The sequence below is a fragment of the Columba livia genome, chromosome 1 (assembly GCF_036013475.1).
Source record: "Columba livia isolate bColLiv1 breed racing homer chromosome 1, bColLiv1.pat.W.v2, whole genome shotgun sequence".
Classification (NCBI taxonomy): domain Eukaryota; kingdom Metazoa; phylum Chordata; class Aves; order Columbiformes; family Columbidae; genus Columba; species Columba livia.
The window spans coordinates 120440971-120461644 of record NC_088602.1 but is presented as its reverse complement, the minus strand read 5'-3'; the positions used below and the strand labels follow the sequence as shown (position 1 = coordinate 120461644).

Sequence of the window (20674 nt, the reverse complement as noted above, 5' to 3'; positions counted from 1 at the left end):
GGAAGGAGATAGAGCACCAGCACATTCAGAGCCGCTTGTTGAGCCACACCGCTGCAAACAGAAGTTCTCTCTCCATTCAGTGCCTACCTTGTCCTTTGATCCATATGACAGAACATAGAAGACAGCTCAAAAAATTAGGGAGGTCACTGGTCTTCTTGTCCCTTCAGTTGCACGGTAACGAGCTACAGAGAAGTTCACCTGCACAGGCTCCTTCCTGAAACTTGTTGCACATGCCTTGGGGCAGTGAAGTTCTAATGTGTCCCATCACTCTCGTTCACTAATTCCCACTTTCTTCTGCTCTGTAAGCCTCTATGAATTTTCTCAGTACAAATGCAGATCCCTATGCTGTGAATTTAATTTAACTGATAACAGGTTTGTCTGTATAAGAAGGAGCCTACACTGAGGGCCCAAAGTCATCTGCCGTGTGTCATGAACACTGGTCCAAGCCCTCAATGAAGATGTGAGCCATGCTGCTCATTGCCCCCCCCCAGCATCCCAGTTGCCTTCCAGAGGAAACACAGGCACGCAGGGAATGAAGGAGCAATGTGGACTTTGTAGTGCATCACTTAAGGAGGATGCCTCAAGGAGCAGAACGGAGTGGCACACTGAAGGACTTCTGTCCTTCTCTGCACTGGGGAGGTACAATGGAACGCACATCTGGGGAGGTATGGTGGAGCACACATCTGGGATGAGGCCTATGGAGGGCAGTGCCCAGCCTGACAGCCCAAGCTCTGCCTTAGTTAATCTTCTGCAAACTCCAGGTTGAAAAACAGTTGTTCAAGGTGACACACTGGTAAGGTTTCCTGCAGTTTACCAACATTTAAGATTTAAATCAATCATAAGCAGCACATTTTGTGCCTCATCTTCACTGAGGCTTTTAGCAGCAAAGCCAGCCTCCAGGAGAGTTGGTGTGACATGTGGACACTCAGCCTCCTCGAGGAATAGCATAAGAAAATCTCGGATTTGCCATAGCAACAGTCTTCCTCACTGTGGACACTGGGCATCTGAATGGCAGACTGATAGAACACTGCACTTCTTCCCATAACAGGTAATATTCCTTGACAGGGAAACGACTGGCTACAATTATTCTTTTCAGCTTCGCAAAATGTGCTCCCAGTTGGTCCAACTCCCTTCCGGGCAGAGTTTTTTCAAAAAAGGACATGTTTTCTTTAACAATCATACCTAATCTAAGCTTCTGCTCTGAAAACACATACTGAAATATGTGACTCCAAAGACCCTGAACTGATTATCCTTTCATTCCATGTATAAAAACTCTGTATTTAAGTGGAGAATGCATTTCATGCACAACACACAGTTCTGCTTGCATACCTTATCTCTATATTTTTCATTGGTCTTTCTTACATTTAAAAATATTTTGTTTATTCAACATAGTAAAAGCTGTTTCCTAATGCAGCACTCAGCTTATTTATTAGTATTATACCAATACTGTGTTTCTTTCTAGTCTATGTAATATCAGCTATCTCTTGCTCCCTATACAGGTTTTCATTGTAGCACATTTATTTAATTATTCCTGCCACTGAGAAAATGGAGAAAAAGTGAAAGTAATTTCAAGACTAGAACCTCATTTAACCAAGTCAAATGTAATTCTTGTGATACAAATGGTATTATTTCAGTTTTATACCAAGGTAAGCTTGATAACAAAAACCAGGCCTTAGCACCTTCCAGCATTTTCTCAAGTGCAGTCTTACATATTATGCAGCTAGAACTAAGAATTTTGAAGAAATAATGAAACCTGGTTCAATCGTTATGTTATGGCTAAGGTTCACAGTGCTTCAGCTGCACAAAGCGTGATTCTTTGGGAACACGCTGTTCCCTCCACCCACTCAGCCCTCTCCGATTCAGAACCTTTTCCTGTGAACTTCATAACCTGAAAGACATTGTTGTGGGATGCTTTTCAGTTTCAGCACTGAAAATTGATGGCCTTGATCTTCTGTCTGATAGAGAGTTTTATATTAAGGGCAAAGACACAAACAACTTTGAGAAACACAGCAACCTAATTCATGAAAGTCAAATTTCACTGTCCTTCAGTTCATTTTATATTTATGGCACAAAGAAGAAACAATAATTAATACTTATCCACAAACGCTCTTCCATCTTTCAGAAGACAACAGTAAGCTATAAATAAAACTCCTGTAGTAGCTGCTAGGTATTTAAGATACTTTTTTTTTTTAAATACCCTTTCATTTCATAATTTTTCTTTTTGCTTGTTTTTGTTCTATCTTCCATGCTACCTGTGTTCTATGATGAGGCATCTGTTTTGCAGGCTGATGGAGACACTGTTGCTACACAGACAGATCCACTAACTGGAAAAGTGGGATCAGGAAATTCGAAAGGACTTCCCTTCAAGCCGAATAAAACTGCAGACCCCCTAAACCAGAATAATTCGGCTTCCAGCATGTGGGCCCTAATTTTACCATGGGATTAATCCACTTCTCCCCAGAACATTTGAACAATGCTGTCACTGAACTATCATGAAGTAAATCTAGATGTGCAGTACTTACGCCACCTTATTTCCTTATTATTTTATGAATGCAAGCTTATTTCACTTTAAACTGCACTCTAGTGTCCATATAAAGAGTCAGTCAAGCAGCTAGCATGCTATAAATTTGAAGAGGTGTACTAACATAATCTAACTTAATTTACATTGCAAGAACTTCCCCACTATGACAAATATTGAGAAAAGAAAACACCAAGATTTTCCTTCCTCTCCCCTCTTGGCATCCCCAGAAGCTTAAAATGAGTAACTTTAAGTTTTTCATTGAGAACTTCTTACTCTATTTAGAAATGAAGATAATTCCTATTTTTCTGGAGATTTTCCACAACAATTGTGAGTGTATGTATATGTATAAAAAAAATATCATCTGTCTCTAAATATGAGTTATTCTGTCTTCTATAGGATTTAAAATGGGGCACTCTCCATATACTGAGTTCTACATCTGTTGGCACTGGTTGTTTCCTCAGTTACCAATTAAACTTTTTCAAAGAGCAATAACAAATGTAAGAGAAACTACAAACAAGCTATACAGACTGAAGCACCCAGTCCTGCTAAATGTCTTGATCTTTCTGAGGAAGGCCTAAATGGACTTCCCTGATTTCTGAAGACTGTCAAATTGTAAAGGTGGCAGATGAGGGGCCCCTTTGGAAACAACAGCCACATTTATGGAAAAGTTTTTATTCATTTTTATGCCTTTTTTTAAATACATCAAATTCTCCAGTGTGGCTGGAATGTGCAGTCTATGTTCTCTTGAATATATACAAAAAGGGTAAGAAAATTCAGCTACAAAACAGCTCCTCAAACTAAAAAAAAGAGGATTTTTTAATATAATGTACTTTCCCATGAAAAGTAGTTGCTGGCCAATCTTCAGCAAGAAAAAATAGAAAGCAGAAAGAAACTCCTTGTTTCTCAGATTTAGTGATTAAGAAACTTTGCTAGGCAAGAGAAAAATCACTGAGGTTTTCATCATCTGCCTTCACTCTCATAAACTTACCTTACTCTTATGTTGTCTGGAGTTTTTTCCACAGTCATTGGAAAGAAGGGGGAGAAATGCAAAGAACGAAAAAGTCAGATTTTTCAGCTGCTTTCATGAAGATTCAACTTATGTTTTGTCAAAAGTTCCATACAACGAATGGCTAAAACTAGAAAAACAGAGATCACACCCCATAGGCAAGAGTGTGATGAATTCAGCATTTGGAAAATAGCTAGGACACATGTCAGGCCAAGAGCATCTGGCTGTAGCTAAATCATATAATGACTTTCAGAAGCACAGTCAGCTTTTGGGCACCTGTTGTCCCTGGGATTAGCAGACAGACTTGGGGCATGGCCAGTTTCAAGAGCTGCTGGAAGCTGGCTACCAGCCTGAAGGGAAGCGCTATGGTGTGGTAACGTAAACTTTCATATAGGGAACAATCCTATTTTTTTTCTGTGCTAACATTCTTTTAGGCTAGGAGGAAGTACTGATTAGAAGGATATTTTTTGTGGTGTGTAACACTCCTTTGCAGTATCACCTTAATGTGGAAGCAACACATTGCAAGGTCATCTTTAAGAAGTAACAGATAGATACAACTCCATCCATTTCTGAGATTTAACAAGAGTATAGTGCCAATGGGTACTGAATAAATGCCCAGGACAATCATTCTTCCACTTGGAGTGGTCCAAGACATACCCTGCTCCTGAATTAATACTCTGCAAATCAAGAAGAACCTTTGAAGAAGACATCAGAACAGATTTAAAGAACACAGGCTGCACAGACATGAGGTGGGAATTCCCTTCACCTGTATTCAGAACTCACAGAGAAACAGGCATGTATTGGACAACAAACAAGTCTGATGAATTGGATCCTACAAATGCTTTATTTTCTCCGGTAACTATAAAGTCACTATCTTCCATACAAATATCTAAAATCAGGTAACAAGAATCCCATCCATATCAACACAGTTTCCACAGGGCCTAAACTGGCAGTGCGAATGCCTGTAGTTTGATTTCTATCAGTACTATCACCAAAATAGTACAGGTGACCTCAACAATTATGAGTATTTGATCATGGAACTGCTGCTGATTATACTCACACCTTTCCTCACAGCCTCCATAACTGTTCCTGGATTCCTCTTCACTGCTAAGCTCTCACATAGCAGTACCCATGAGTAATACTTTGTCCTACCTCCAGTTGGCCAAGAGATTCTGTTCCATGCTAGTGCAATTTATTGGCCTCTGTTATGCATGTTTTTGTCACCTCTTGTCTAGACTAAAACAATGCAATACTCCTGGGCATAGTGCCATCAGCCTCATAAGAGAGTTAGAGCCTGCAGGAAGGAGTTTTCTCCAGCAAATTCATGAAAACTGTCCTTTGCTTCCTATACTACCTAAAAAAAAAAAAAAGTATTAAGTCTTGTTCAAGGTTTCAGTTTCTATTTTAGAAGCATTTAATTACTTCAGCCCTGCACAAGGTCCACATAAGCCTCTGTGATGAAAACCATGATTAACATGTCCATGTCTGATGCAAAACAGAACCCTCCCTCGTAATCATAAAGCTCACCTTTCACATGGGGAATTTCCATGGCTTCGTGGAACAAATTTCCAAAGAAAATAAAGACACTCCCACCACTCAAGGAAAAGACAAGCCGCCTTAAATATGCCAAACCTAACACAGCGTAACATACACCTTTTAAGTATTCCCCAAACCCAAACAGATTGTGCACAATGCGCATAGGGAGAGGAAGAAGGGGAATGAACAAGCTACACATAAGGAAAGGACTAGTGGAAGGAACTCAGACATGATGATGCCAAATGCAGTATAAAACCCCTGCAGGTCAGAAAAGAATGGGATAACAGCTCATAACTGAACAAATTTTAGGGAGAAAAGCTTATAATGTGGCATAGAGAAAATTTGTGAAGGCTATGCACAATCTGTTGAGTAATTAACAGATACGCAGCAGGCACAGGTTATGCAGAAAAAACATGCTTTAAAAGAAAATTGAAGTTTTGAAGTGAGGTAATTTCAGACCTCAATCTGCCACTGTGGGCACAGCCTTCCCCCTCTGTGTGTGTGCATGGCTGAGCCCCAGAACACGGGGCCTCCAAATGACTTCAGAAGAAAATTTGCCAGAACTTAGCATGGGAAAAAAGTGTGTTACATCTGAAACTTATTCTTGGGTATGGCTGGAGTTGTTCTGTCTGAAATTTCTACCCCAGAATTCATGCCTGAGGCAAACATCTGGCATGGAAAACTTGAACCAAACTGTTAAAGTTCTGCAAAACCATCTATAACTGAAAACAGGATCTTATCATGAGAAGGGTCAAGCAACTGGAACAACAGGCACTGCTACGCGGCCACAGTAGAATAACAAACTTGGGCCCAATAGCTGAGAACAAGCATATTTCCATCCTGAGCTATCTGCTTTTACAGTAGAAACTGACTTTTTCTAGCTTTTGAATCTTGATCTGTGCACAGCAATTTTAAATTAATTTTTTTATCTAACGTACTACTCAGTGTTTGATACCAAGTAGAAAACCACTATGCCTGAAAAATTCCTCAGATAAGCAAGGAAAGACATAGATATCTTTGAAATGGATAACAAAAGGCAGATGCATTTTACTTGGCTTTCTTGCATATATCGCAGCCTCAGATCACTTGCCAAATGTGATCTTTTTATGCTATGTAGATTAAGAAACTTATTTATTGCAAATAGGAATGCAATACTGTAGCTATAATATTTTCCTGCATACAGACAGAGTATGATTTGAAGAGTTAAGATCTGTTATGTCAAAAAAGATAACAACAAAACATTAGAGGAAAATAACACAAATTGCAAACAAATCACAAACCAGGAACAGGAAATCACTTCATAATTGGAAAAGGGTGATGAGATGACACAGAGATGACAACCCTCACATTCCCTTGTGACAAAGAGTGACTTCCTAGTGTTTCAAGAGCCTGATACCTGGAGGAAATCTCTCAACTGCAGCGTTCATGCAGCAGTGAAGATACCTTAATGCAGACACCTGTCACACAGCAGCACGGAAAAGAATCTGACAAAGGTGACAGAAAGTACACTATTAGATCAGATTCTGTTTCTTGTTAATATGAAAGCCAGCAGCTTTGTTTACATTTATTTCTCAGCACAAAAGGATAATCTCATCGCAGGTATTTAATCAGACACTAATCTGGCTGTATGCTTAAAACCGGTATTTACATAGCATACTTCAAAACAAATGTGATACCAGCAGCACTATTCAATTTGCTTAAATTAGCCATGTGCTCAAGTGCTTTACTAGATCTGGAGCTAAAGCCAGAAGCTTTAACTGTCTTGACAACATCCTGTAGAATGATGTTACAGAACACTTGGATAAGATTGTTGTTGCTAGCTGAACACTGACATCAAATTACACTAATGTGAAAAAAGCTATTGTGGAGTTTGCTGAGTGGATACATGCAATTTCTTTCAGTTTTCTTTTTGATTTAAGATTACAGTAACTTTTATATCTACTTTAGGTTGCCCAAAGTACAACTGTTAGATAGAAAACAAGATCATGAGCTCACCGTTATCATCATGGGAATACTCTATTCCAGAAACAGTGCATCTCCGGAAAACCATCTTGTTTTCAGTAAGTGTCCCAGTCTTGTCTGAAAAGATAAACTGCACCTGACCTAAGTCTTCTGTGATATTTAAAGCTCGACACTGCAGCTGAGAGTCTGTTTCTTCATCATATAAATCTTTATCTTGATGAATAAAGTATACTTGGCAGATTTTAACTATTTCAATGGATACATACAAAGAAATTGGAATCAGAACCTAAAATACACAAAAAGAAAGAGAATTAGGAGGAAACAAAAGCAAGGATACAATAAATTAATAAAATCTAGTTAGCTTGGTACTAGAGTAGAACATAAAGAGGCTACGCACTTTAAGCATGTACTGTAAAGTTATTAGCATGTTTGAAAAGAGCTTATTTACTGTGTTAGATGAGGAAAACCTATGGTGAATTTCAGAGTTGAAATGCATTATTATGTCTAGAAGGGTGACTACCACAACTTCAACAGAAGAAATATTTTTTATTTTTTTTTTTTGCTAAGAATGTGAGGCTGAAAATAACTAGGAAAGGAAAAACAAAACAAAACAAAACCAACACAACTCCAAAACAGAAATACAGTCAGAATCCTGCACCTGTGAAAAAGTGGAATAAATTTATTCTGCATTAATAGGCTGTTTACAAATTCACTTTGCAGGAATACAAGAAACAAAATGAGAAGTGTTAATCTAATGAACAATTTTTTTTCTTTCGCTTTTGCACTGCAGGTTATTTGAATGAAGAACACACTTTATAATTGCTGAAGAAAGAGATACGAGAAGAAGTTTCTCCAGAAAAGACTTTAAACTGTTTCTTGAGGATTGTCAAAATTTTGTACCTGAGTTTTTCCCTGCAGGTGTTTTTCAGGACAGAAATTCCTGACTGCATAGATTATTTAGCTTGCTGAATTAGATATGACGGATAAATTATAGCATGTCCATAACTGGCAAATGTGGTTACTTAAACAAAAACTACCAAAATGGCTGCAGTTTAAAGAATTCTGTGCTGATCTTTTTTACCTAATATCATAACCCAACACTTTAGAATAAAAAGTAATTTAACGCATCGTTTTTCATTCATTTTTTTATAAAGAAGTTGCTGCCTCCAGTAAACACAACCTCCTCTAGTGTCCCACTGGACACACTTCCACATGTCCCAGTGAAAAGTGTCTCAGTTACTTCTCTTAACTTACCGCCACCTTCCCCATTCAATATATTTCTCTTCATGACCAAAAAGCTTTTAACAGAATTTGTATTTTAGTGGATATATTGAGTTAAGAGCAGTATCTTTAGAAAGCAGCTGAAAGAAATATACACCTTATGTTCATACCCAAAGTGTATGGTGTGACATTGTACTCAAAGTGGCACCCGTAGTCTTTGACATGCTGTTCCGCGGTGGGTAGATATGAAGAATAAAGCTTGTTTTGTCCCAGCAGGGCCCACTGCATACTGTCTATTCCTACTTGTTTCGGATAAAATAAAAAACCTGAGTCTTCTGGGGCAGGTTCTCAGATTATTATCTTCTCCAATGCCAAGGGAGCTCTGACAGTTTACTGTGTGCATCAATTGGTTTATTTTTCAGAGAAGTTATAATCTTTTTACCACTGGGTGGACCACTTCTTTTATTTCATTTAGCTTTCTGTTTGTATATTATCATATACCCTATAGTTAAAATCTAATTTTAAAGTGACTAAATATACTTATTTTTAGTGCTTGATTAGCTTCTTACATGCCTTAGTGGTAGGTGTACTACACATACTGCGTGTTTATAGCTTTACTACAGCAAAATATGAACAGAGGTGACAGCATGTACAACTTGATTACCTGGAAAACTATGATCGCTGTCAGAAATAAATACACTGAAGCTAAAACAGGAGACAAATATTTGCCATCAGGCCCTGGAACATCAAAAATTGGTTTCTTCTTCTCACCATATTGCCATACCCATAGGCCATGACCTGCAGAAGAGTTGAAAAAGAGAAAAATGCGAATTACCTCCAAGGAAAAATGCTTATGGTGTGAATTTACTCTTATAGTTGAGTTATGTGGGAAAGTGATATTTGTTTTCAACTATTCTGCATGACTTTAGATAAAGGCCCCAACCTCATGTTATTTTCTGCCTTGGGATTTGGGATTTGAGAAAGGGGTTTGTCTGGCCTTAAGGACAGTATGCAAGAGTAATTTCTCATCTCTTTATCTAAATAAAGTGAGTTTCCTGGTCTAAATTAGTAGTTTAGTCTCTTTCTGTAATCAGCAGAGAAAACCAGACTTCTGAAAGTGATATTCAATGTGTTAAAATAAAAGAACTCCATTGACTACACTAGGTATATCACTAGGCAGCTATCACTAAACTAGTTCCAGCTGGATAAAGCCAGAAGAGACTTTAAATCTCACTGTACGAATCTTACCTACTGACCTCTTAGTCTACAGAACTAATGAAACAACAGTATCAAGAGCATGGAAGCTGAGGAACTAAGAACAGACGAAATTCTAAGCCTTGCTCAAACCTGTATTGATTGTGCTGATAACTAAATAAAGATAAGGTTGTTGTTATTATTTTGGGAAAACTACATTCTTGCTAAAGAGACAGAAAGTTGCCTTTTTAAGTAGAGCACTAGGATTTGCAGTCCTAAAAGACCTAAAATGGTATGCCGGATGTTTTTAAGGTTAAAAACAACGAATAATTCCCCCATGATAAGATGCATTTCAACTACCTTCACTGTATGTCAGAGACTGAAAAAAAGTACAAAGACCTACTTTAAAAGTAATCTTTTGTAAGCCACAGCTGGCAAGGTTTTAAAGTGTCCTTTGCACCTTGATATAAAAACAGCAAAGAACTCTTGAAAAATAACACCAATCTGTGAGTCAAGTGAGCAAATTATTTTGTCTCTGTACTAGAAATACAAGCATATTATCATACTAACGTCTTTATTGATGTCTCTACTTTTATTCTTGAGAACAAAAATTGAAGCCCCACCCTTAGACTGACCCACATCGAGACTCGTTTTATAAATATCCTTAGTCAGATTTTCAAAATAGTGAAGTGTCATACATCCAGTTACACTTTCTCAACAGAAGTTACAAAAATTGCCTGGCTCTTACAGAACAGAGCTTTGTGGGTCTTGAAGCACCAGGCATCTGTTTTCTAAGGTCTCAAGAAAGTTTCTTGCCAGCTGTTTTTCGTTGTTACGACCTCCAGCAGTTTGCTTCGGCCCTCTGCTGGGGACTTCTATCCTTGTAGCAGACATGACAGAAGGGAAAGTGTAGGTCTGCCACCTCTTCCTGCTCATGTTCAGGCATCTCAGGAGTTTAAGCTGAGCTGCAGCCACCACAGTGGACACCCGGCTGCCACCGCTCTGGGGACAACACATCGGATGGAGTGGCAGAGGGGAGAGCTGCAGGCAGGGACTCCCTGCAGTCAAACCTCCCAGGGCACTGCAGCCCTGAGGGCTGGACTCCCTAATGCTGAGATGCCACACAAGAGCATCATGAACCCAGTGGAAATAAATCTGCTGTCTGATTTGCAGCTGGAAATACTCATCTGAAAGCAGCATTTAACAATACCTGGAAAAGGCGCGCAGAGACGTATTAAAATGGCAAAAGATTGTTGTTAGACTACACGATGGTTGTTAGGAAACATTCTGGTGTTTCTGCCGCATGACTCACACACAAACATTACAGGACACACAAACATTAAGGATATGGAATTCATATGCCATATATAAAGAATCATTTTGGGTGCCAAATGTAGAACTCAATTCTTTCTCACAAATGAACAGAAAAATGGCCCAAAGAGTACTAACTTGAACTTCAGTATTTTCTTAAACACTCCATAAAGTCTAAAGAGTCTCTTAATTGGATTTATGCAGATTTAGACTTTTATTTATTTTTTCTCTATGAAAGCTGCAGCCTTAGGGACAGTGCATCAATGTCTTACACTGTCCTCTTGATTTAATAAATAGTACTGGGGAATAGCACTGTGCTAATTATATTTATTCTCTGCTGATGAACTATTTTGTTGACTTTTTGGGAGTTCAAGCATGTTACACTCTACCACTTGTAATTTTGAGGTGACTACATATGAAGTGGCTTCTTTTGGACTTGACATTTTTGGCTGCTGACAAGGGTGGCGGATTATAAGCCTTCAATTCTCTCATACTAATAGCGTCTATTTGATTGATACTAAGATGCTATTTAGATGAGCTTATGTATCAAGACATCTTGATTTCAAAGAAGAAAACAGAACAAAAATTAGGTAGTATGGGGGCAGCTGTATGGATTTCATGTTTTGGCAGATACCTATGTTTCTGATAAAGCTAAGCAAAGGAATCCCCAGCGAGTCTGATACTTAAGTTTCTTCTTTTAAAGAGCACTTACCAATGGCAGAAAACAGACACATGATTAGAAGTATGAGGACACACCAAAGGACATCGGCATTCATCTGTCTTTCAAGCTTACTGCGTTTGTAACGGGGTCCATTATTATTTAAGAAAGCTTTGGTCTCATGCCCTGTAGAAGCAATTAGATCACATGATGTAATATGGATTTTTCTCATTATTTTAAGGAAATTATAAAAAGTCAGACAGAAAACCAGCCTTTACCCGCATAGATTACTATTCCTGCAACTTCTTCGGTATTTCTAATGGTACATCCACGTAACAAAAGATTTTCTTTGAACAGTACATCCTTTTTTCCACGTCCATGTACACTGCAGGAAATTTAAAAACAGAACAAAGCACAGCTTGTCAAAACGTTAAGCTTGGTAAATCATACTTACTCTGTAATATAACAAGCCCAGGAAACATGTTCAAAATTTAAGACCTTTTGTCAACCTGATGGTGAAATATTTCCTTAGATCTTCCTCCTGGGAAGATTCTCTGGCAGATTTTGAAAACTGAGAATACCTACCCCAGAATCCCAGACATGCAGCAGCCCAGCTGGAGCAGCACCAGTTGCTGTTGGATATACAAACGTACTGGACAAATGCTTGCTAGAAATACGTGGGCCAAACCTACAGCACATGTGCAGCATCAGAAGTGTCTCACTGAGACTAAGAAAGACAAAATGGCCTGCACCTTGATGATTCTTGTTGACTAGCACCAAAACACATGAGGAAAATGGAAAATAGCAACATTCCTGCTTCAGTTTATTGTCTTACTTATTGCCAGCTGGAGAATTACCCAAATTTGGCCGAGCCTAAGCTATGGGAAATCATTTCTTAATGATTCCATACTATACAAATTACACTACTAGTAGGATTCTGACATTCCTCTGCTTTTTAAGGCTGAATTCTACATTAGCCTTTCTTAAAAATCATGAGGATGTTAGTTTGAATTTCCAATAAAGTCTCCAAACTATAGTTATGATCTCTGTTAATAAATAAGACTTTTAAAAGATAAACCTACTTAAGAAGTAACTGCTCTGGTTTATGATTTTAGAGCCTTCGTAATTTTTTACACTTCACAGTAACAGTGGACTGTGACAGGTATACTGTATATGACAACCTCTATAGACAATTACTTCTGTATTTTTTCTGTAGAATTAAATATACGTTCTTTATATCTTAGCTTATACAACTGCTCCAAAGCAATGGTGCCACATCTGAAGTTAACCTGTAGGTGCCAAGACCTCAATCTACTGCCCTCACACACAGCCTGAGCCTTCTCACCACAACTCATCCTTACATGCATTTAGTACTTCTTTTTACTTTTCCATATCCAGATTAAGTCAATTGACTCACCTGTTGCTCACCAGACCTTTAGGAAACATGGATGAAATAAAAATCTCGGGAGGAAGAAGCTGGGAGGAGCTGGAGGAAACTCATTTGTTTCCTTCTTGTCTGCACTCACTCCCAGTGACTCACTAACAGAACACACATATAAGGCAACTGGGCACTGATGATAAAAGGAAGAAAAAATTACAGACACCAAGGTCTGGATTGAAAAATTATGGAAACTAGAGTTAGATACAACTGCTCACTTAGATAAAAAACCTGCCAAGGCTATAACTTTTATGTCCTGGTGGAGAGATGGCTTAGATTCCATTTCTAGCCTTGCAAAGTTATAAACCTTAAGCTTGTTACACAGCCTGAACACTCTGTTTTCTTCTGCTTTCTGGATTCAGTCCAGTGCAACTTTGGAGGCAAAGAAGGAAACTTTTCTCTGTCAGTATTTAAAGCAGTGGCCGGCTGAAGCCGCTGCGACACCGGGAACGTGAAGGCCAGACGGCGAGGAAAGGCGCTGGGGAGCGCAGGTGCAACGCGCACTTCTTCTCTGCATTTCTCAGGCGGATGACACTGCAAATATGCAGTATCTAAACATTTAAAATACACACGCACCGTGAAGTAGAAGAAGTGGGCAGAATAGAGATGCATTTACTTTGCTACAGTGCTCTGAAAGTGTTTGTGTAGAAATAAGCCTCCTCGTTTAAGACGGCAACACAAAACTTAGTCCAATGGTGGCCCAATTCAGCCTTTGACTGTATTTTTCCTTGTAATGTGTTTACTAGCATTAAATAGCAAGGTGACATATCAAAAATGTATTCAAAGAGAGTATTTTCTTTCACTCTCTGGTTTCTCGAGTGTCTTGCAAAGCAAATGGTAGAGCTGGCATTACTTTCCTAGGCTTGACACTCCCAAAGAAAATATTCAACAATGTCTCACTGCACACCATCAATCAGAACCTCCTTGACTCTCAATTCTGATGAAACTTAGTCTTTATTGTTTTTTTTTTTTTCAGGATAGGTTGTGTCACTATAGCACATTAAAGAGACATTATTGTATACATTTATACATTTTTTTCTTTAAGAAGTTGTAACATGATTTTATATGAATTTGGTTTTGTTATGATATTTTGTTATGACAAACTTTGAAATAGAAATGAACATGTGTATTCATATTCACATTCATATTCACATTATTATTATTATTATTATTATTATTATTATTATTATTATTATTATTATTATTATTATTATTATTATTATTATTATTATTATTATTATTTCTTGCTCTATTTATTTTGATATGATCAGATAAAGTTTTTGGTTCTTGTCTAATAATAAAATTTTTACTTTCAGAGAAAAGCTGAAAAGACAGAATGCCAACTACTGCTTTTCCTTTTCCCTTGCTCATATACAGAAATCTAGAAACAAGACTTAAAAATTTGATATTTTTGGAACCTGGCATGGGATTTTTGACTGTTTGCCATGTATAAGGCACATAATCTGGCTAGACTTATACAGGAAGAGGGCATGTTCGGTTTTATTCTGTTCTTCTTACACAGAAGACTTCTTACAGGGGAAATAAAAATGAAGGAATACGTTTGAGGATGAAGAAACTGCAAAACAGTATTAAAGCAAACACCTGAGTAGAACCCATAGTCTGCCTGTCTGTCTGCACATCCAGAGTGGGCTCAATGCAGATTGTGCCAACATTATGGAAGAAGTCATCTATAGCAATGATGTGTACACTACACTTTTGCAGATGTAGAATAGGGCCAGGGCCGTTTCAATGCATTTTGCAATATTTTTGTTATTTTTTTATTATCTGTCTCCTTTTACCCTGGCCTGCCTGTGCTACATTGGTTACCAATAGTGATCACATTTCCGAGTAACTGCGGGGAACAGAATTTTACATGTTTACAACACACACACACACACACGCACACACGCACACACAAATATTTGTATTCCCTGAAAAAACTGTCAGCACAGATATTAGAATCAAAGGAGTTCTTTGCATTTCAAATAGAAAAAAAACCCAGTCAAAACTGGAAACCTACTAATTGGTCAAAACTTCAGGCAAACTTTGACAGTAATGTCTCAGCACAGCTTTTACATATGGATCTCTTGAAAGTCTACTATTTCATAGCATCCCTATTTAAATATCTTAGTAACATATCTTTTCAGTTGAGCTGTTAGAATATCAGCTGGGAACTACCCGAACCTTTATTTCAAGCACTGACTACTGGTAAGATTTTGAACAAGAGTTAAGATCTGAGTTTGACATTGCAATGACATGTTTCAATCCAGATGTGCTAATTACTGTTCATCTTGCTAATGGATGATCTGATATAGACCCATGGTTTTGTGATACTAATGAAGAAGATCTAAAAAGAGGGGGCAAAAAAAAGCTTTCTCCCTTGATAAATTAGGAGACGGAGTGTTTATTTGTTGAGGGGTTGGTCCCTGCTCTTTTCTTCAAATGCGCCATGGTCCTTTACATGTTAATCTCTTGTAGCATAACTGATGAGACCTGGAAATCACCTGATGCTTTCTGACAGGTTCAAAACTCATGTCTTGGCTTTCTGCTGTGTCAAAATACATTCACATCATTTGCAAAACATTAAAATACAAAGAAGATTAGATAGAATCAATATTGAACAACAGTCTTCCAAAAGGTACTACCATGTTAACTGCTACATAATTCAAATGGTTCTGTAACTTATATGCTACAGGTATTTTCCACATGGAGTACATAAGTAAATATATAATGAAAGAAAAATTTATGCATATCTTCTACAGTATTCAACCTCTGCTTAATATTTTGGGGACAAAGATTCACATACATAGAAGTGTGCTAGAAAAGTTGCCAAACTTTCCACTTCCACATGTGGAAATGTCATTTCTGCAGCAGAGCAGGCTCTCTATTAATGTAGACAGTTACACACCCTCATACAGTAATGTCTAATACTAAACTTTTATCTTTAAATGAACTGTAGGGCTTTATGCTGCTAAATAAAGGAACACATTTTCCCACACTACAACTAACCTGATTTACACCAGTTGGCAGTATACTTTGTCACAATCCGTGACATCTGAGAGGAGGAACTGAAGTGGTAAATAGCATCACTATGAAAAAACTGCAGCAATTTACCTTGTGCCATTTATGCAATTCAATACTGCTTATCACTCCTAATCAATATGGGTAATAAATCATTAATTAAATATCCCGGCCTCTCACTCTCCATGTGGTTATGGACAGCAGAAAAATACGTCATGCAAGAGTGCATCTCCTAAGTCACCACTGTTGGCGTGCCTGCCCCCTGCAGTCCCGGCTATGATAGAAGCAAAGTGCTTTGCACATTCTAAAACTTTTGCTTCAGAGCAGGACGGATGGGCAGAGACCAGCGTCTTGGTAATGTGGTTCTGTTTGTTTAGAACTAAGTCAAATGGCCACAGGTGATTCTGCATGGTAATGTACAAGGACACCCACTGTGTGAGACAATTGTTGTATTTTGTCTGAATGAGAGGAAAGGATCGTGCCATAGCTGAAGAAATACCAGTTTCGCCTTCTGATTTTCCTCAATGACTCTTATATTAAAAGAAACATCAAACAGACTCATCTTCAAAAAAACAGTGTACAAGAGATTGTGTTTGTTTGTTGGCTTTCTCGCACTCGTTTTCTATTTCCTCCCATTTCCAGATGGACTTTTTGATCTATGGAGGGAAGGAAAGGGAGAAGTGTCTGTAACTGCACTGCTTCATGCATTTGTTTCTGGAGTGTAAACTGATCAAAGCTAACAACTAAATCCATCCTAAAGAATGGAAACATGAGGCACAATCTCACTCTGAAGTGAGGATCTTCTAAAAGAGACTTAATGATGCAGCCATATTTAGATATGATGATGATGCAACTTACAGAACACAGCCCAAAACAAAACAGCATTTATTTTATTTCATATTAGAGAAAGGGAGTGTATACTTAAGTATATGAAATACTCACATGTGACCTCGAAACCTACTTAAGTCATTGTTTGGCTTCTCGCATTCAATGACACTGGTGAACTTCAGGGGGTCAAATTCTGAATCCTGGAATAATAAAAGTGTTAAATTACTTAGGGCAAGGACTTGAAAATTATAGCCAAAATCACTTTATTTTCTAGCTTTCATAGCATATGAAAGCCCATTTTTTTTTCAAAGGCAATCAAATGAATGACACTGACAACTGGCACTGAAAAGCTAAGGGACTTGGGCACCAAAATTGTTTTAGATGTCTTCCAAAATCTCCCTTACAAGAATGAATTTTTTTTCTGCAAGTGGAAGAACAAGAATTTCTAAAAGTATTAGATAAAAGACACCAAGGCCAGAAGACAATTGAATTTGGTCTGGAGTAGAAAAATGAAATTTATCTGGGAAGACTCAAAATATTCAATAGTATCACTCTACTTCATGTTCAGTGAAGCTACTGAAAATCTAGGACAACCTAAGTCGATATACTGCCAATTATGAAAAAGCTAATATGAGCTTTTGAAATATTAGCAAGACTTCTTAATTGCTTTATGCCAACACAGATAAATTAACCTACTACAGTAAGTTAGACACATATAGCAGAATAACCTTTTCCTAATTAGAAGTTTAAAACCTTCTTAATTGTCTAGCTCATTAGTCTGAAGCTGGTATTTTTGCTGACTATATATGTTTACCTGTAGTTAGCATCTTGTTGTGTCTGAGGAAAAACATCCTATCACAGCATAATGACTTGCTTTTGTTAAATAAATATCAAGGTTCTCCCTTCTTTGTCAGACCAAACAAACTACACAGTGAAATCAGATACCCAGTCCTGGTGCTGCTGTCTCCATCGATGAGGACTACCTTTAGAAAACTGCTTTGCACACCACTTGAATTAAAGAACCAATGGTGAATTATCATATTATTAAACTTTCAACAGTGGTAACACTGCAAATGTTATGTTTTATAATGGCTTTGCTGAGCAGCTGCAGACTCCAACTACTACTTCCCAGAACATGCTATGAGAACAGCTGACTGAAAATAAGTAACCAAAGGAGAGTCCTATTGCCAGCTTCTCTGAAACACACAGGTGCCTTGGTTTTTTTGTGTTTTTTTTTTTTTTTTTTTTTTTTAATATTGACTCTACTCAGAAGAGGTGAAAGAAACTAGATTTTAAATAAAAGAAAACAGAGGATCTGTCAGCATCACCATCAACACCCTCCTTAATTTTTCTACCAGTTACACCTGGAAGACAGGCGAACAGTATATAGAAGACAATTCAAACCACCCACACCTGACACTTAAGGAAACCTTTCCTGTATTTTTGAGAAACAAGAGATGATAAAGAGAACCGTGAAGACGGGCTGTCACTTAGAGACAGCTACAGCCCACTGGAGGAAAGAATCACTTTTATGTGCAGAATTCAGCTTGTAAACAAGGGGGGCGGAGGGGAAATAAAAGCAAAGGACAGCTCTGAGCAAAGAAGATTGCTGTGCTAAAAATCAGACTCACTAAATTATAATATGTTGAAGTTGGCAGTCCATTACCCGAACCTTAGTAAGAAATCCACGTGATCTTCTCAGCATCAAATGCTGCTGGTATTTAAGTTCACTAGATGTTTCTCCTTCTCAGCCTTAAATTTTTCTAGGTGACTGAAGTTTGATACTGGGAACGCTCAGAAGTACCTAGTTCTACAGAGGCGCCTAAGATATCATCAGTCTGTAGAATGGGGCAGATAGCGTAAAGCCACACATTTACCCCCTTTGACCCTTGTTCCTTGGCTGCTCCTTTCAGAGAGGCACAGACACCAGTAGCCTCAAGGAAGGAATCGCTGGCTGGAGCAGACACCACGAAGCTCTCAGCCCTTGACATCCATAACCTGTTACTACAGCTCCTGAACTGCACGCTCTGCCTGTGTCCTTGCCTACAGCAGTTCAAGGTTCACGTTACAGAGACACTCCGTGGGCAGCCAGTGCCACCCGGCAGCTGGCTTTGCTTGGGCTTGTTTGAGAAGGTGAAGTTCTCCCAAGTCACAGCAAAGCTTGTTGTGCTGGGAGAGCCTGTGCTGCCTACGTAACTCCTGCCCTGCTGCCTCAGAACATGATCTTCTGTTCCAGTATGCTCCTTGTAGGGGAAAAAAAAAATACAGGAAAAATTATCTACAAATGTTGCTCAAGGTGTTTCAATAATATACTGTTTGTCTGCCTAAGTACTGTGTTAAAGAGTCACCACGGTAGTTCAAATTGCACTTCTAAATTGGAAGGAAAATAATAGACTGGAATGGGAAACATTTTTTTTGGTCTTTGTATTATAATGTGTTATATGTAAAACAGTTAATTTAGCACAAATTTTCATTCAGTTGTCTGAAAAAAAAAAAGAAAATAAAGAAGTCTTAGCGTCTTTGACAAATGCGCTTGAGGGAATCCTAGAGACACCCAATAACAAAACCCAGTGTAATTTAATGGAGGTTTTCTATGGCTGCAGAACTCAGCAGAGAGAGCATGGTTTCAGTGCTGTACAGATGCAGTAACTTCTAGAGCAAGTGGAAGTTTGCAGACTGAATCTCCTTTCTGCTCAGTGCCTGCCAGCAAAGCCAACAACTTTACAAAGAATAAGAAAAAATCTACTTAAATATATAGCCAAAGTCTTCACAAAAAATAAATACGTAGTCAAGATCAGGGAGGACTAAACCTACCTGACTTCCCCATCACCACCATGCAACACAGTCTTTCTCCTCTGTTTGTTGGATTCTTTTAATTTATGACTCAGTTTATGAACTGACTCCCTTATCATTAAATCTAACTGTCTCTGTATTTGTGTTCCATTACAATTAACTTGAAATATGTGATTATGGTCTTTAACTAGATAATATCTGGGAGGGGAGAAAATCCAATTAGAATAGTAGTTTACGTAAGCTAACAAAGCTGTTGAATTCTGATTTATGGAAAAAGCTCTTTGGTTTATTAATAAATCAAATAGCTCCATTTCTTTCCTGTGAGATGGAAGTATAGATATACACTATGAATTACAGCTGATGACACTGTTTTGATGTGAAAATGCCTTTTGGTAAATGAATGAACAAATATGTTAAACACTGCCTGTGTGTGACTGCTTTCAGTGGTTATAAAGAAGCACAAAGTTAACACAAGATTTCATATAGTGATCAAAGTTTTGTTCCTTTTTTATGCTGATACCCACACTTCAGCACCAAATGAAACGTCAGCTGTGATGGTGTTCTCGTGTATTAACAGCTAAGAGAAACTGCAGCTAGACAAAAGTTAAAGACAAAAGTGTTGCTTTTACAGTGCACAAATGGTTTGTGCAGTTTTCTGGGTAAAAGCCCATGAAAAACAAAATTCTCCACCACTACCTTTAATTTTTCTCTTACACTGATTTTCTGCATCACTGTTGTAACACAGAAAACATGATTAAAATACAGTCAAAACCTAAACTTCCCAGATTTCTGAGCAGCAGTTATCTGTTGTGCCTGATTTTCACTGCCTTACTTCCCACTTACAGAACTGCTGGGCATTAAGGCTGTCCCAGCCTCAAGAGGGATGAAAGGCTCCGTTCCTAGACAGACTACAACCTGAACTGAGGCTTTCCAGTGCCTAATTTTCCTAAAAACTTGACTTATTTTGTGTTTTCACAGCCTCCCATTGCACAGCAACAAAACCAGGCCGCTCACAAAAAGCAGCTGGAGGCATTTTTTTTTTTCTTTTCTGAAGGTATGTAATGTTGTCATATTTGTTATACAGTACCTTTGCATGTCTCCCAAACTTCTGCCTTGTCCACTTGCTGGTTTGAATAACTGACCTTCGGGTTGATACGAACCCGGGAGAGATTTCACTGATTGCAA

General features: G+C 38.2%; 1 protein-coding gene across 2 annotated transcripts in view; it reads right to left on the bottom strand.

The window, feature by feature from the left end:
- The window catches only part of ATP10A (ATPase phospholipid transporting 10A (putative)), a 114664-nt gene that overhangs the window by 32068 nt on the left and 61922 nt on the right, over window positions 1-20674 (bottom strand). For both annotated transcript variants that reach the window (XM_021287843.2, XM_065075396.1), the window contains exons 3-7: window positions 16811-16896; window positions 11688-11794; window positions 11464-11595; window positions 8911-9044; window positions 7059-7311 (exon numbers count right to left, since the gene is read on the bottom strand). In XM_021287843.2, the coding sequence (XP_021143518.2) occupies window positions 7059-7311; window positions 8911-9044; window positions 11464-11595; window positions 11688-11794; window positions 16811-16896 (712 nt within the window). The remainder of the gene's footprint in view (window positions 1-7058; window positions 7312-8910; window positions 9045-11463; window positions 11596-11687; window positions 11795-16810; window positions 16897-20674) is intronic.